The 18,752-nt window shown below is 35.1% G+C and overlaps 1 protein-coding gene and 1 long non-coding RNA gene across 2 annotated transcripts; both read left to right on the forward strand.

Annotated features, from left to right (window-relative positions):
• The first annotated feature begins 102 nt into the window (after positions 1–102).
• Positions 103–6,679, forward strand: LOC136802318 (uncharacterized). Its single transcript, XM_067059036.1, has 4 exons — positions 103–193; positions 1,936–2,637; positions 3,574–3,791; positions 3,928–6,679. Exons 2-4 carry the CDS (start codon positions 1,992–1,994, stop codon positions 5,146–5,148), a joined length of 2,085 nt encoding a protein of 694 aa, XP_066915137.1. The 5' UTR covers positions 103–193; positions 1,936–1,991; the 3' UTR covers positions 5,149–6,679.
• Positions 6,680–10,679: 4,000 nt separating this feature from the next.
• LOC136802319 (uncharacterized) lies at positions 10,680–16,440 on the forward strand. The gene is made up of 2 exons (XR_010845991.1): positions 10,680–14,661; positions 15,906–16,440. It is a non-coding gene; the product is annotated as an uncharacterized lncRNA (long non-coding RNA).
• The last annotated feature ends 2,312 nt before the right edge of the window (positions 16,441–18,752 follow it).

Raw genomic sequence — 18,752 nt, forward strand, 5'->3', positions numbered from 1 at the left:
ATTTGCGTGTTTTTGGGCTTTTTTAGTATTGTTTACTTGAGTTTGGTTTAGGTTATCCACTTACAAGAAATTTTAAACTCTGTTTTTTTCTTTTTCAGTGAAGTAAATAAAAAAAAAATTGAAAAGAACGAAACTGGGTGTTGTTTCCTTTCATCATTCGTCGTTTTGGTTTGGCGTTGCATTGAAATATAAGGTAAATGCTCTTATTTAACTTTGTAATCTGCGAGTTTAACTAGATTATATAAGTTTCAGTTCGTATCCTATGACGTTTGCAAGTCACTATATGAAATATGTTGTAATAAAGCACAACGAATTTGCTGAACTCATGAAAAATTAAATAATGTAGATGGGCCCTTATTAAAATACTGATTGAAGAGAAATTTTTTATAAACATTAAGTTACATCACATAGCATGATAATGATGGATTTATGTAGTGTAATTGGGGCTTTGTTTTGATTGAGAAAGAGGAATTCCCTTTGTGTTTATTATTGCTTTTCTCTGATTTCCAATCGTGTGGAGGATTTTCTCTACATTTTTTCATAGCTTTCGCACAAAAAGGAGAAGTTGAGATGTTGAGATGTTGTTTAGTTATGACTAAAGGTCAGGTTTTGGAACGATATTTTACCATTTTGTGTAAAGTGTTTTTATTTTGCATTGATGTGCGTACATTTATAAAGGAATAATATTATCAAGGGGTTCAGGCTATGACGATTTAAAAAAGAATATTTTAATCTAGATTATTTATCCTAAATGTTGTTATGTTAGTTGCATGTAGGTAATGATATTTTGTGTTTTGTTTCGATGGCTTGCTTAGTAATTCATGATTTATCGACCTTATCTCTTTTCAAAGCGAGTTGAGGGACACGTTTTTGCTGTTGTTCTGTGTTTTGGACATAGATTGAAATTAATTACCTTAAAGGAAGAAATTTTGGCGGTAAGAAAATTTGGCGGATTTGGCGGATTTTTCCAGAATCCGCCAAATTAAGTTCCCGCCAAAATTTCTTTTTTCCGCCATCCGCCAAATTAAATTCCCGCCAAATTTAAACTTTTTGAAAATGTGATCTCTTTTTAAGGTGTTTTTGCACTTTTTTTGTACTTTTTACGCCATTTTAACGATAAATTTTTCAACAAACGCCAAATTAAATTGCCGCCAAATTTAGTTTTTTCATCCATCTGCCAAAGTAAATTCTCGCCAAAATTTCTTCCTTTAAGGTATTCATAGAGAGTGGATTTTATCATAGTGGTGCAACTTTTCCGCCTTTGGACGGAAATCGTCATATTGAAATTTCTAACAATTTCTAACAATTTGTCCAAACTCGACGAATCCGATCACAACTCGTAAAGTTTAAAAAAATTTAATGTGAAATGTTTTATGATTTGCTTGCCATAAGTACACGTTTTTTGTAAGAACATCCAAATTATTTAAAGCCTTTGGATGTTCCTAACTATTTGAGTTTTAAGCCTAAAAGTGTTCTTAACGTGTTCTTATTTTCACCATTCTTTGGGTATTTTTGTCCATTTTCCTAAGAAATCGGGTGCTTCAGAGTTTACAAAGCCTTAAAATGTTCTTAACTTGTTCTTAACATTTTGACCATCGAAGCTTTATGTTTATTTTATTGAGCTGATATCAGCTTGAACCTTTATCATGCTATGGAAACTACTTGTATTGATTATACTTATCATGGTCTATTGCCATTGTCTTATGTTCTTAATTAACTGCAAAATCATCATTTTCTACGTAATGTGTTAGATGGACATGATTATTTTAACATTATAGGGGAAAATAGTGTTTTGCTTTTATTGTGGTTTCTATCATCACAATTAAGAGGTTGTGATAACTTCTAAGTTTTGCATAAGTTTAGATTATCAGTAGTCGACAAACAGAATCCAAGTTGACTTGAGATGGCTAGCTATTTTTGTTTTATTTCTTACAGATTAGATGAACACAATTAGATGAACATAACTTGACTTTTAAAACAAAAACAAAAGAATGGGTAATAAGCTACCAAAACTTGAATCCCAACTCAATTTGGTCAATGCTGCTATTGCTGAATACGACTTCTTACATCTCGTTGAGAAGCATCCAGCTTTATACAGTACACCACTTCTCGAGAATGCTTTATACCGTTATGAAACTTTCTGGTTACCACTCTGTAAAGATAATCCTAACACAATGTTACCAGCACCTCTGGACATCGAATGGGTCTGGCATACTCACATCCTGAATCCATACGCTTACCGAAAAGATTGCCAAGAAATCTTAGGTGTAATCATTGATCATCAACCGGCAATGTTGCGTCAGAACTTTATTAACAAAGCTCGCTCCTTATGGCAAACGAAATACCCAGATGTGCCGTTCGAAGTGAATTTGAATGAACCTAACCCTGTGCCGTTATCACCTGACTATCAAAGAAAGAGCTCTTATGATATTGTGAATGCAGCACAAAGACAACGCTCTTTCAATTATAACTCATCTTTACCGCATTTTCGTGATAAAAAGTTTCTACGTAAAGCTGTTAAGCGGTATAAGGTTATGTTACAGATCAAGAGGGATAATCCAAACGCCTTTGTGGTTCCTTGTTACGATAATGACTTGATATGGCATACCCACCAACAACATGTTTCGCTTTACAAAGGTTAGTTTTTCATTCTTTAACTACACGGGCCTGTGAAGCTCGATTCTCTATAACTCGAATACACGGGCTGCAAAATTATATCAATGCAGTCAAAACATGTGATTATTCAAAGTTCACGTGATTTTATTCCCATTTTACTACTTGCTTTACAACTTACCGCTGATAACTTTATTAGTGTCAATAAATTCGAACCAATCAGAAAAACGTGATCTGTCGTCAGAACTTTAATTTTGCAACCTGTGTATTTCTCTTTCTTAAATGTCTCCTTAACTCGAGCAAGTTTTTAACTTTAACCAATAAGCCTTCCGTGTGCATTATCACTTTCCTAGAAATCGGATGACTTCCACAAAATCTTAAGCGATACCGTATTACCTCGAATAAACTCCACAGCCGTTTATTAATTTTTTGGTTTTTAGGGGGCGTTTATTTGAGAGGGTTGTTTGAAAGAAGAGAGTTTTTATTAAATTTTTAACGAAGGTCACGTTAAGGAGGCGTCTATCACAGATATCTAAGCCCGAAGGGCTAGATAGGCAACTTTAAGCTTTGTCCAGCAAAAAAAAGTGAAGCCAAAATTTGACTTTTTGAATTTCGTGCCGATGGATAGGATCTAGCATTTTAATTGTTTTCGGAGCGCGAGATCAAAAAACGTAGGCGGCAAACGCTATTTCACATCTCTCAAACCGGTGAAATTGCATATTTTAGTCACGTGACTTTGGTAGGAAATCCTTCCAAACCTAGGCTTCACTTTTCGATAAAAGCTGCAAATCTAGCCCTTCGGGCTTTACAGATATCTGTGGCGTCTATTCGAAGGGGGACGGCTATCCGAAGTGATACGGTAAATAATTTTGTCCAGCCTGGTGGAAATACCGCTTTTGCCGGAAATTTATGTAACAATTTACTTGACAATTAATTCATCATTTTCTATTTAATTCACAGGTGATACTTCTAATATCCTTGGATCAATGCTGGATCATGACGACTCGACCAGTGATCGTAGTCCAGGTTCACATCTAGAGACAAGCAGTGATTTGACACGTAAATTATGGCGAAAAGCTGGTGTGAAGTTTGGTGTTCCAGGTGCTATGTACCGTGGTGACGCACCCCTCCCTTTGATTGATACCATGCCCAACAGATTTGCTGGCCTGGCTAACCAGGTAATTTCTCCTTCTTCCTTACTCACCTAATTATTAAAGCCATGGTTCTCAAATATTTTCTTCCGATCAAAAATTTTGTCCTAAGGCGCGCGTTGTCTTTTCGACTTTATTTTTATTCTATTTTTCTTTGCTTTAGAACAATTTCAATGGCTATTGCTTCTACACAACACAACTTGTCCGTACCATGCAACAGGGTAACCATATCAAAGATGTCTTGCATCACGTGTCCTTGATGGCGCCTAATACTTTATACAAGGATAGCGTGCCGTGTGAATACAATGATAATATTTTGCAAACTAACGCTGGGACGCACGCTTTCACATGGCGAGTTGTACATTGCAGAAACCCTACCTTATCAGCTTTGGAGATTCTTGATGTGTATGGTAACGTAGTAGCAACCGCTCACACTATTGGCAGCTTTTCTCTACCAAATTCTAAACATGTTGAGGATCCTTTACGATGCGCTACCCACTCAGCCAAAACCGAACGATCGATGCTGATCCGGGGTGCTAAAGGGGATTACGCTATCCTACGTACGTCCTGGGTGAATTTCGTGAAAGGACGAAATCCTGGTACATTGAAAGCTGAAATCATGATCTTGGATGGGAAAGATTCGTATTGGGTTCCTGTCAGTCCGACCACAACTCAAGGTAACTATCAATGGACCTTGAGAGATGGTCTGACCGGGGCAGTCGACTTTGAGAAGGGCAATATCTCGTTCAACAATCAAGTTTCAGCAGTAGGCGAATACATAGCTCTTGGGTGTGCTCTATCCATCTCCTTTGTATTATGCCAGCCACGCCCACCACCTCCAAAGGAAGGAGATGACATCAAGCCTTACCCTGCACCCGCCTCGAACCGACCCAATGTCATGCATGTTGACAACATGGACATGTTGGTTGCTGGTGGTTTGTATTCGCGTAATTTACCGCGTTGGTATCACGCCAATTGTCATGGTGGATACTTCTATCAGATTCATCCTTCATATTTGCATCATCACCATCATCACTATTATGGTGGATGTGGTGCTGGTGACTTTGGATATGATTATGATGCAGGAGGCGCTACTTTCGAGTCTGGAGATGGAGTCGAAAGTGGAGGTGGCTGGGAAAGTGGTGGCGACTCTGGTGGTGGATTTGACTTTGGTACAAGCGATTTTGATTCTGGCGGTGGTGATTGGGGTGGTTCGAGTGGTGACGCTGGAGGATGCGGTGGCTGTGGTGGCGGCGGAAGTGGCGGCTGTGGATCGAGTGGTGGTGGTGGTGGTTGCGGAAGTAGTTGCGGTGGAGGTGGTGGCTGTGGATCAAGTTGCGGTGGAGGCGGCGGTTGTGGTGGTGGTGGATGTGGTGGTGATTAATATTGAATGGTGTACGGTAATGTATAGGGTATACGGTATAATGAACTTACATAGGATGTATGGATGAGTTTACGTCACTAAAATAATATACAAAACACTACAATAATAAAGTATTTGTTAACTTTTATCTAGAACTTACATTTTGATAGTTTGATCAAACGCAACTAAATTTCAACTCACCATTTTGCTTACCGGTGCTGAACCAATTATTCTAATTTTGTGTAGTAAAGCGTCGACTTTAGTTGAAAACCATATGCTGGTAAATATATTGCTTTAAAATAAAAATTATTATTTTACCGATTGTGTTAACTTTGTTATTACTTAAAGGCTCTGACCATAGTGAATTTTTCATAATCGCCGTGTTTAAAATGTGTTTTCTGACTGATGTAACCAACCAAACTATGGCATGTTATACATTTTCTGTTAGACAAACTATTCCTGAATCTGAAAATTCAAAAATTGCGATGAAATAATTTGATGAAGAAGAAAATGAAGACTTTTGCGAGGAAGAATATTTCAACTTTGAAGAGCTTAGTTTCGGCGAAGAAAAAACATTTTGAAAATTTTTTCGCAGTAGATGGTGTATCTTTCACCAAACAATAAAAATTTTTGCGGAAAATTTTTGTAAATGCTTCTTTGTCTCAAAATCTTCAAAATAGTGGTTTTTCATCAATTTTTCATCTGGATTTTGCTTAAAAAAACAGTCATAATTTTTGACACATCTTTTTAGAAAAATTTTCCGCAAAATTTAAAATAGTTCAATTCTTTGCGGACAATGTAAAGAAATTTTGAAACAAAAAGGTTAATTACCCATTAAAACTTAGCGCTTTTTATAAAAGAAGGTGATGCAACATATTATTAACGTCTTTTTAAAGTTCATAACGTCATTTCTGCAATTAAATTCTTAATTACTCTGAAGGGATTTGATTAAAAAGCAATTTATAAAGGCAATTCTTTGTTAAAAGTGTTAAAGAACCTAAAACATAACTTTTATGTTCAAATACTAAAATCAATTTTCCGACTATGGTCAGAGCCCTTAAATGTCACGGGTTAACACGGCTTAAATGACGGCAAAAAAACACAATTGGTTTTTTTAATTCGTTCAATCCTGGTAAATTTGAAACTATTCCCTTTTATGCTACTTTTGGTGTAATGTTGATAGACTTTTCAGCTTAGACCTAAAAAAAATCTCTACCTGTATTATTTGTAACTTGTGTCAAAACAGTCAAATACTCGTGAAAAAATTAATTCATATAAAATTTATTATATTTAACGTCTTATATTGTAAGAATTAATTATACTCCTCTTAATGTGTGAGAATTTCAAGGAATTTATTTTTTCCTTTAAAAATATTTTGTATACTAAAAATCAACTCTTGTAAATATACCTTTTATAAATATTCACCTTGAAAAATTGAGAATAACGATCAAATGCCACTTGTTGGTCTCTCTATTATTTCAGGAACACTTTTCTGAAACTTTTTGTACTTTGCTGTATACTCTTTTTTATAATAAGCATATGGGAAAAGTTAGGTCGAGGCTCAATATGCTTAACAAAATCTCATTTTCAGCCTTAATTTATGCTTATTTATATGCTTAGACTTCGATTTCTTAATTTTCTATTGGTTTCATGAAAATTTCGAATTTTTAAGTCGGAACATTGATTCGGCTCAAAGAATGAAAGTTTTCTTTGTAATTTGGCGCTGCAGGCGAAAATCTTTTGTCTAAGAAAGCTCTAACAGCTTTAAAAGTAACCCTGAAAAGGTCAGCGTTTTAGAAAAGCTGTACGAATTTTTTTGCATTTCAAGCTTGAAAGTATGCTTAGCATAATCCTTATTTTTTACCGAACTTGAGTCTAAATACGCTCACAAAAAGAAGTGTAGACTATTAAGTATAAGCAACGATGTAAAAATAATAGATAACCAACTACCTCTAGAAGGCACTTCTCCCAAGAGAACAACCATTGTTTTCCTATTGAAATGAGCACTCCTTTAAATAGCTCTGTGTGCAGTGCGTGTTATGCTTTTAGCTAGATTTTGACACACTTTTTGACATCCACTGAATTGATAGAAAATTTGAATTGTTATTTACTGCAAATTTTGGAATTTTTTTCAAAAGATAAAGGTACCAATCTTTAGACAAATTGACTACGGATCGGCCTGATACCACTTAATCTTCATCTGGATAAATAAACGCTCATAAAATGATGTTATCTGAAAAATATATGTGTGATTTGAAGTGCGATATCTCACGAATGAAAAGTGCATGAAGGTTGCCTGATACAAAATAAACAGATGAATGTTTATAGAACAATAATATCTAATTAAAAAATTCCTTCTGTGAGGCTGCCTATAGGAAAATACACTTTTTCTAACCCAAATTTTGGAAAAATATATATCACGTGATCGATTCTGTCCAATAGAAGGTTGCAAATGAAGCAAGTTTTTATTTAATTGCACTTTTTACGATGCAAAATGTCATTAATATTTTTACAACCATAACACGGATGTTTTTTGAGAATCAAGGCAAGTTGGTTATCTATTATTTTTACATCGTTGGTATAAAGTTCTTTTTTGTGAAAGTGGATCTACTGCAAAAAGCATGTTACACCTTTCTTTTGAATTATCGTTTTCAAATTCTAAAGCCTTCCGGCAAGAAAGGAATACATTTGAACTTGTTTGGTTTTTGGCATTTGCCTCTGAAAAAGCTTGACAAAACAATTTTTTCTCCACTTCTGAGGTCTTGTTTTCTTTGTTGTCTTCTACTCTTTTAGTGAAAAGTTAAAACAATGGTTGGTAATGATCACTATCATTGAGGAAAAAGTTTGAAGATACGGTAATCAGCTCTGGATCGATGCAAGGTTGACAATCTATAGAGGTGGCTCAGGTAAGAGATTTGCATTTTTCTTTTTTAAAATGAAAGTATCAACTTGTATCGTTCAATTTTAGAAGGATAGGTGAGAGAAAGTGATTGCCCTCCCTAAACCTCGAAGTGTAGCCTAGAACATATCTAAAGTATGTTTTAAAGTATGTGGACACTTTAAATTATTTTCCTTGGAAATATCTGAGAAAATGTCAAAAACCTAAAGTAACCACATACTTTTGAGACAATCTTAATTGGTCAGCCGAAGCTGAGCATTCAAATAGCGAAAGCATCCACCGGAGGGGGACCTTAAAATATCTGTTCTGAAGGCATGTTCCAGCTGGATATGGCGGGCTGTTCTTAGCAAACTGAAGAAAAAAGTCTGCTGGAAAAATATGATCTGTTCTATTGAAGATTGGGACCAGCTGGAAAAATATGATCTGTTCTATTGAAGATCGGGACCAGCTGGAAAAAATATGATTTGTTCTACTGAAGATGGGACCAGCTGGAAAAATATGATCTGTTCTACTGAAAATTGGGACCAGCTGGAAAAATATGATCTGTTCTACTGAAAATTGGGACCAGCTGGAAAATATGATCTGTTCTTATGAACAAATAGTTTGATATCCAAAAAATAAGGTGTCTAAAAATTTCCTATCTGTTCTGAGGGAATTTCATAAAACAAAAGTCTTTGAGATCATTTCTTTTCCTTTTGAATGTGGTTGCCTGGAGTGGCAGCTAAAAATTCTCCATCTGTTCTACGACATTTTGCGGTAGTGTAGATACCAATTGCAGTGCTACCGACGACATACACTAATACCGTGTAACTACACGGTTATATAGTTTAGTTAGTTAGTGAACAATCCTGGCGGTACGCCCCGCGCCACGCCATCGCGGGCGCGTCCAAAAAAGTTTTTTCCGCGTTTTTACTCGCATTTTACCCGCGCTTTACCCGCGTTTTGAACTGCGTTCTTGATAACACGGGGGTTCTTGTTCCATGCTAGCTTGCTTTTAAGAAGAAGTCGCACACGTTTTGTTTTAAATGAAATATTGACAATGTGTGATTTATATTAAAAAAATGTGAATTTTAAACTTCCTTTCTTTCTATTTAACTTTGAATATAGTAAATGAATAGGAATCACACTGTGAACCCCCGGATAATAATATTTCATTTCTGCACATGTGCCGAAAAGTTCTCACGAATTTAAAATTCAGAGCGAAAAGTGGAAGCTGACAAAAGCAGAGATTTACAGAAAGAAGCAGTTGTTGTGTAAAAGAAACAAGATATCAACAGTTGGAGTGTTGTAAGTTTATTAATATTTCTTTTCCTTGTAATATTTTTGAACTGTATCTCATTGTCTTTGTGAAATTTCCCCTGATTCCACTATGATCTTGCTATGCCAATGATTAAAAAGCATTACAATCACAGTTATATTTTTGCAGTTCAAAAAGGACTTCTGAGGACTTTTCTCATTGTTTAAGAATTCTGCAATGTAGTCAATACAGTTCCACTGTATTGGCCAATCTTTGGCCACCAAAATTTTACATTTTCGCTTTCAAAAACATGTTGTGGACATAGGCGGCCAGTTTGGGTCATGTATGCGGGAAAAATGGGCTATTTCCAAGGGGTTTTTGTTCATTGAAGGTTGTTCATTGGGGTTATTGAAGGTTTCCAGGGGGTTCTCTCTTCATAAACTGACATCAATAGTTGTTTTCCAGCCCCTTTTTCACAAGATTTCACTTCCCAGAGGGGTCTACCCCCTAATTTCCAGGGGATAACTTGTTATTCAAAATTTCCAGGGGGGTTACTGAAAAAGTTCGTCAATACGCCTGTATAAATTTTTTTTTAAAAAGCCCAATTCAGGCCAAGCTGTTAGTCGTTCTTCTAAAATCAATAGAAAAAACCATTACAAACAGTAAAAAATTCTAAATATCGTAGCTTTAAATGAAAACCGTATGTTTTGCTGCGCACTAAGTATTTAATCATATTCACACTCCTGATCTTTGCAGAGAGTGATTTCATTCCTTTTTAAGGTAGTTTTCATAGTAAAGTGTGTTTAATTTCTTTTGATCAAAAAGGTATCTGCACTTAATGTAAATTAATGATCAGTTTTTCGGTAAAAAATTGGGGGTTGGGAAACAAAGACTGAAGATCTGACACTCATCTCAACTTAATTGAGGTCCGTTGTGCAATCATGCCTTCTTTGTACTGTTTTCATTCAAAAAATTTGCTTCAATATAAAGAATGAAGTCCTGACACTCGCCTCAACTATTTCACGAGGTCCGTTTTGTGCGTTCATGCATTCTTTGTAATTCACTGAAACAATAAAACAAACTGACCACATTTACAGTTACTAGATCTGTCTTGTTTTGTAGTGGGTACCAGAGAAAAGAGTAACATACCAAAACAACGTACCAGCAGGCAAAATTTATATTTGCCTACCATACCAATCTGCAATTGGGGTGTTTAATTTCTTTTGATAAAAAATGTATCTGATCCTAATGGGTAAAAACCGTGTAATGTAAATTAATGATCAGTTTTTCGGTAAAAAATTGGGGGTTGGGAAACAAAGACTGAAGATCTGACACTCATCTCAACTTAATTGAGGTCCGTTGTGCAATCATGCCTTCTTTGTACTGTTTTAATTCAACAAATTTGCTTCACAATATAAAGAATGAAGTCCTGACACTCGCCTCAACTATTTCACGAGGTCCGTTTTGTGCGTTCATGCATTCTTTGTAATTCACTGAAACAATAAAACAAACTGACCACATTTACAGTTACTAGATCTGTCTTGTTTTGTAGTGGGTACCAGAGAAAAGAGTAACATACCAAAACAACGTACCAGCAGGCAAAATTTATATTTGCCTACCATACCAATCTGCAATTGGGGTGTTTAATTTCTTTTGATAAAAAATGTATCTGATCCTAATGGGTAAAAACCGTGTAATGTAAATTAATGATCAGTTTTTCGGTAAAAAATTGGGGGTTGGGAAACAAAGACTGAAGATCTGACACTCATCTCAACTTATTTGAGGTCCGTTGTGCAATCATGCCTTCTTTGTACTGTTTTAATTCAAAAAATTTGCTTCAATATAAAGAATGAAGTCCTGACACTCGCCTCAACTATTTCACGAGGTCCGTTTTGTGCGTTCATGCATTCTTTGTAATTCACTGAAACAATAAAACAAACTGACCACATTTACAGTTACTAGATGTATGTCTTGTTTTGTAGTGGGTACTAGAGAAGAAAGTAACATACCAAAACAAGGTACCAGCAGATAAAATTTATTTGCCTACCATGCCAATAATCTGCAATTGGGGTATTTATTTCCTTTTATCAAAAATGTATCTGAACCTAATGGGTAAAAACCGTGTAATGTAAATTAATGATCAGTTTTTCGGTAAAAAATTGGGGGTTGGGAAACAAAGACTGAAGATCTGACACTCATCTCAACTTATTTGAGGTCCGTTGTGCAATCATGCCTTCTTTGTACTGTTTTAATTCAAAAAATTTGCTTCAATATAAAGAATGAAGTCCTGACACTCGCCTCAACTATTTCACGAGGTCCGTTTTGTGTGTTCATGCATTCTTTGTAATTCACTGAAACAATTAAACAAACTGACCACATTTACAGTTACAAGATTTATGTCTTGTTTATTAGTGGGTATCAGAGAAAAGAGTAACATACCAAAACAACGTACCAGCAGGCAAAATTTACTATGCATATTAGGTAAGATAGCAGACTTTGCCTACAATGCCAATCTGCAATTGAAGAATTGTTTAATTTTCCCCAATATTTCCAGGCAATGTTATCAACCATGTCATACTAACAAATTTTTCAGGTTTTCATAATAAAGGGTGTTTAATTTCTTTTGATCAAAAAGGTATCTGAACTTAATGGGTAAAACCATGTATATAATGTAACTTAATGATCAGTTTTTCAGTAACAAATTGGGGGTTGGGAAACAAAGACTGAAGATCTGACACTCATCTCAACTTATTTGAGGTCCGTTGTGCAATCATGCCTTCTTTGTACTGTTTTAATTCAAAAAAATTGCTTCAATATAAAGAATGAAGTCCTGACACTCGCCTCAACTATTTCACGAGGTCCGTTTTGTGCGTTCATGCATTCTTTGTAATTCACTGAAACATAAAACAAACTGACCACATTTACAGTTACTAGATGTATGTCTTGTTTTGTAGTGGGTACTAGAGAAAAAAGTAACATACCAAAACAACGTACGAGCAGACAAAATTTACTATGCATATTAGGTATAATAGCAGATCTTGCCTACCGTACATTGGCACTTGCAGATTGCTGCAATTGGGGTATTTATTTCTTTTTATTGAACCTAATGGGTAAAAACCGTGTAACGTAAATTAATGATCAGTTTTTCGGTAAAAAAATTGGGGGTTGGGAAACAAAGACCGAAGATCTGACACTCATCTCAACTTAATTGAGGTCCGTTGTGCAATCATGCCTTCTTTGTACTGTTTTAATTCAAAAAAATTGCTTCAATATAAAGAATGAAGTCCTGACACTCGCCTCAACTATTTCACGAGGTCCGTTTTGTGCGTTCATGCATTCTTTGTAATTCACTGAAACAATAAAACAAACTGACCACATTTACAGTTACTAGATGTATGTCTTGTTTTGTAGTGGGTACTAGAGAAAAAAGTAACATACCAAAACAACGTACGAGCAGACAAAATTTACTATGCATATTAGGTAAAATAGCAGATCTTGCCTACCGTGCATTGGCACTTGCAGATTGCTGCAATTGGGGTATTTATTTCTTTTTATTGAACCTAATGGGTAAAAACCGTGTAACGTAAATTAATGATCAGTTTTTCGGTAAAAAAATTGGGGGTTGGGAAACAAAGACTGAAGATCTGACACTCATCTCAACTTATTTGAGGTCCGTTGTGCAATCATGCCTTCTTTGTACTGTTTTAATTCAAAACATTTGCTTCAATATAAAGAATGAAGTCCTGACACTCGCCTCAACTATTTCACGAGGTCCGTTTTGTGCGTTCATGCATTCTTTGTAATTCACTGAAACAATAAAACAAACTGACCACATTTACAGTTACTAGATGTATGTCTTGTTTTGTAGTGGGTACCAGAGAAAAGAGTAAAGTAAATCTCTTTTATTCAAAAAGTTAACTGAACCTAAGGTTGGTTAGGACATGGGGTTGTTTGTAGCTTTTTATTTTTGAATATTGGGACTGAATTTGTGCACAAATCATGTTTAAATTTTGCAATTGATTATACGATTTTCAATAAATTTTATCGTACTTACATAGTGTGAACAAACATCTGTCACTTAATCTAAGGTAACTCTGTGTCCATGTCAAATTTAAGAAAAAATAAAACTTGCTTTAAACCACTAATTTTGGCACTTAGAAACTAATACAGTCAAAAACTGAAGACTGCTAAATTGACCAAGATATGTATGTTATTTTTGAAGTATTCCCTTTTTTCACTTTCCTTTTCTTTTAAGAAATAGAAAATAGTATCAAAAGATTTTTTTTAATTTTTCTATTTAGAATTTAATAAAATCTTTTATTTTTGTTTATGAAGTTGATAATTATAAAACACTACAAATCCTCTTACTTGCCTTTGTTTGATTGTTTTTGTCTTCTTTTAACCTGTGATGTATTCATTTTATGAGGCATGCAAAGATCAGAAAAAGATGAAAGTAGGTTAGTAGGCTAAATTAAAAAAAAATGGAGCAGTGTCCGCTATGGTTCAAAAAGGGTACTTTTCACCTATTTTTTGGAACTACCCCGGTGGAGGTTCTATAAATTAACCTCCATCCATTCGTCTGTTTGTTACCAACTTTTCTCGAGATTGGCTCATTAGTTTTTTCTGATTTTTTGCCCCCTCGAATGTGTCGGAGCCCGTTTTTCGAAAGAAAAAAATTATGGTGCAAATTTGGCCCAAAAATTGCCTAAGAATGGGGTTTGGTGGACTTTGTATGAAATAACCTCAGTTTTTTCTAATTTTTTGACAAAGCTAGTAGGCAAGGTTCTCTAAAAAGTGGCTCAAGCCTTTATTTCCGTAAAAACAATTTTGATCGGATCTTCTTATTTAAAAAAGGTTTTTCGCCTGAATGATTTGTTAGATAGAATAAGAAAATAATATTAGCATATTTTATTTGAGATTACTTCATCTGTTACTCCAAGATTTTAGATGTCAGAATGAATTCTGTTGGAATTTGTTTTGTGGTATTTAAAAATCTATCTCGTAAATCCTGGGAAATCTTGAGTTGGGAGTGTCTAGAGAGGTAGGCATGACACCAATAAATGTCTTTTAGTGTGTAAGTAATTATCTACTGGTTATCCCAGGCACACTTACAACTTCCAACTGATACAATTAAAAATAAAAAACATTTCATTAAGTCAGGGAAAGACTTTTTTATTTTATTTTTTAATTTTTGATGGATAAAGTTCTTTGTGAAAAAAAAACTGTTGTCCAACCGTTATATACCCTACTTTTATCAAAGACTGTATAATATGCTCCTTGTATTCTTCTTTCTGTTTTTCTTTCTGTTTTAATTTTTAGGTTCTACCCTTCATTGGCAAGGATCAATTTGAATCAAGTCGAGATGTATCAACATTCTTGCAGAACCTCATCATGCATGGTAAAAATGTTTTACAAACATCTGTTTTCCTCAAACCTCATTTTTCTTGACAAAATGCTATTCGAGCCTCAGATATATTTCTTCTGCAAACAACAAAGAGTGGCTGAATTCTTTTTCCTCTTAGAGAGACGTTGTTACAATGAAAGGGTAATTAGTCCTCTCTGGGTCCCTCTGTCTTTTATCCTGGCTTGGGACAGGTTGATTGTCATTTAAAAAAGTCAGGCGACATTTATTGTAATTTATTCATAAGATATAGCAAATTATATCATACCTTAATGCCTTAAATTTTCGCGCCTTTCATTTTCGCGCATCCCTTAAAAACGACCTTTCCCTAACCCCTATTATTATCAATTTCTGAGTATCCTAAAATCTGTTTCTCTATACATATTTTTTTCTGGCCGTTTTCTAGTCAAATCCTCATAAAAAGTCTCCAAAAGGCGGTCACTAATCTTTCCCCAGCGGTGTCCGCTAATTAGAGGCTCTACTGTACTATGAATAATATATTTTAAAATAGAAAATCATGATTTATTGCAAGACAAGTCAAGACACAAGCCAAACCTATTTTCTTCTTTCTATACTCTTATTTTTGGTGAGGGGCGGGAGCAAAGAGAAGAGGCGATCCTTAGAAAACGCCCTAGGAAAAAACTCTACCTTAAGAAAATTGTAAACCAAACAAAGAGCGGTTCATAGAGGCCCATGTGCTCGCACGGTGGCCTACGAACTTGTATAGCATTATTATTATTATTGTTATTCATATTATTGAAAAGCCATAAGTGACTTAAAATTTGCTAATTAGCGCACCTTTCAATTTTCGCGCGGCCTTAGTGCGCTATTAAGGTACGTGAAAACTAAATGCATTAAGGTACGAGGAAAGATATTTTCCTTAACAAATCCTTACAATGAGTAAAATGTACCCCCTAAACTCGGGTCCAGTATGAAAGTTTGACTAGGAATTAGCTTTGGAGACCAAGAAATTCTTAAACTAGGATAGTTGAGGATTCCAAAATTGTATAGTTTATCCTGTAGAATCTTGGGTTAAGCAAAATGCCCTTTTTCAGGTGTGGCTCCCGGACTATTCATATTGCTAAGTTTCTTTTTAGCTTAGGATTCTTAGTAAAAATTGCATTTCGTGTTAACTAACTTACCTGGTAGACACTCAAAAACGCGAAAATAGTTCTCTTAAGATATCTCTTTCACAATTGAATTATACATTGTATAAAAATTGTTTTTCTGCTTCTTTTTAGAAGATGTATATGCTGTCATAACGAGAGGTCAAAAGTTTTTACGATAGCAGCACCTTTACATATCGCAAAAAATTTTGAGTACGCATTAAAACCAGAAGCTACGCTGTCAAAGAAACGTCGTTGAAAATGCTGTTTGGGTTTTGGTAGTCTAATTCAGTCTTGACGAATATGAACTGAATCATTGTAACAATAGTGAGACTTGGAATGCCTTTTTCCTACCAAATATGTTCATCACATATACACAACCTCAGCAACTGTTACCTCCGTTAAATTATGAAGAATAATTAGTTTGCAAGTAATATCCAAAGTTAATATCCAAATTGATGTAATTCAGCTTAACAAACCTCTTGATCTTGTGCATCGTATGGAAGATTTGTACCTAAATAGCTATGCACTTGGACGTTTTGAAATTTAATTTTGGAAAAATTTGTCCAAGATCGGGCGAAGAATAGGGAATTTTATTGAAGCTTGAATTAATCTAGGTACGAAGTGACTCATACATTAAAGAAATATATTAATTAGATATTGCTTTTAATTTTTATTCTATTCTCGGATACTTAATAAACTTCCCACTGGAAAGTGCTAGTGAAAAAGAGTCTAGGCCTAGAGCACGCGAAAAAAACAAATATGACATAGTTCCCGCCAACGTTCTTTATAAACAAGCACCCACAGTACACTCTTCAGTTGAATATTATGTCCTCCCATCACGAATTTTTCGAAAAAAACTGCCGTGAATTGGCGCATGCGCAAATGTAAGTGTCGCGCTGTAATTAGCCGGTGGATCGGAAAAACTCAAAACTTAGTAGGCGGGGGGATACGTAATCGGGTGGAAAAATTTTGAAAAGGAGGCTAACACAGCAGAACTAGGACAAAAGAGATGTTTCAAAAACATTTTCCCAAAAATAAACAAGACGACTTAAAGTCGAAAATTTCGCATAATACTTGAACATCAACGACGAAGACGCGTGAAACGTGACTCCTGCAACATTATGCATTTTGATTGAAGCGTTACACAAAATATACCACAGGTCATAGATGTCATAGATACCCTGTTTATTTTTTTATGAAAAATCTCAATCCATTAAAAAAAAGATTCCTTAAAAAATGCGACTAAAGAATTCTATTCTATAAAGCGTAAACAAAATCTTTCAATTCAGAATAATTCAGAGAACTGCAATATACTTGAGAAAAATAATTTAAAATTTTTTTGAAAACGAAGAAGAAAAAATGAACTTTTCATTCTTTGATGCCAGAAACATCATTTTGTGCTTTGAAGGAACTTGTGATAAAGACTCCTTTTACTTGCGCAAAGTTTATATCAACTTCCTTTTATAAACAGTAGAATTTATCTAAAATTGAGAAAAATGGCTAGTCAGAAAAATCTGTTGTATACTATCTTCGCTATCTGATATGAATGATGGCCCACCACCATCAAAATCATTGCGGACTTTTCCAGAAAAAAATTTAATAAGGGGGGGTGAAGGATATAACAGTTTTTGGAAATCCCTCACCCCCCTGGACATTGACTTTTGATCCCACGGACAGCAGGTCTAGCACTCGAATTATGCTTAACCCTATGCTTGGTAAAAAAATTATGTAAGTTTAGATAGTGTACATTCTTAAGAGACCAATAAGTTGTGTTATTTATAGGAGATTAAACAAAATAAAATCACCAATTTTTCGAATTTTTCCAAAGCTATTATCATCGAATTACAGCTTCGTGGAAATAACAATTAAAAACATAAATAAAATCTAAATCTAAAATATTAAAAACTTATTTGGGTCTGTAAATTTTCAAACGAAGCCAAAAAGGAAGACAAAATGGCGCCAGGTCTCTTGAGAAGTAACAAAGTTCAGTACCTTTGGAAAAAAGGTTATTGTGGCTGAAGTTCGAAAGGAATCTTAAATTTTATTACATGGAATCATTAACAAGATGTTGTAATAGTTATTTCAACATGAAAACAGGTTTCAGATTTCAAAAGTTTAGGCAAAAAGAGGTACCCTATAACCTAGCCCAATTGGCTACCCCATTGGCTACCCTGCTTTTTAGACCAACCCTGCGGAATTGGGAATCTTATACAAACAACGTACCATGGTTCAAAATGAAAATCCTAATTAGCAAAAGGTGTATCAAGATCGGTGAAGTTTGATAAGTTTGATTTATTACCTTGTTGCCCATTCCTTTTACATTCCCCGACAGCTTATTAGCAGACGTCCATGCTAAAGCTTAAAGAGCGTGCCAATATCTATCATCCCATCGGGGAGGAAAAGCTGGAACTTTTACTAACCAAACTCATCGAACACCAATCAAACTTCATTAGATAAAAAAATGTCATCATTAACGAGGGTACATTGTGCGGTGGTGTACGGTTGGGCTGGATCTAAATGTCCTTTGTACGGTGGTGAAAATAGGTTAATTTGGAATCTGCTGTATTATCTGTACACCCCACCTTACCCACCGCAAATCACCGTACAATGACAATGTACGACAGTGTCTAGGCAGGGTCGTTTTGATTATACAAAAATGATTGCTGGATTTCAATGACATGATTTCTAAGAAATACCGTGAGATCGGGTAACTTGCATATATGCCCTCAAATGAATGACCCATTTGGTCATTAAAATACAAAGTTAAATCAAAACAAAAATGGTAGGCTAGAGCTGCAAGCAGAGCTGCGTAGTTCACTTGTTTTGAAATTTTGCTGCTTTGATTGGTCAGTCATTTGATGGCTGTGCAAGTTACCCTCCACCACCGATGCAAGTTACCCGACTTCACGGTACTTGCTAAAACTGACTGTTTGTCACAACTGGTTTCACTATTAACACATAACTATCTGGTGAGAAAAG

The sequence above is a fragment of the Clytia hemisphaerica genome, unplaced genomic scaffold (assembly GCF_902728285.1).
Source record: "Clytia hemisphaerica strain Z4C2 unplaced genomic scaffold, Clytia hemisphaerica genome assembly, whole genome shotgun sequence".
Lineage (NCBI taxonomy): Eukaryota > Metazoa > Cnidaria > Hydrozoa > Leptothecata > Clytiidae > Clytia > Clytia hemisphaerica.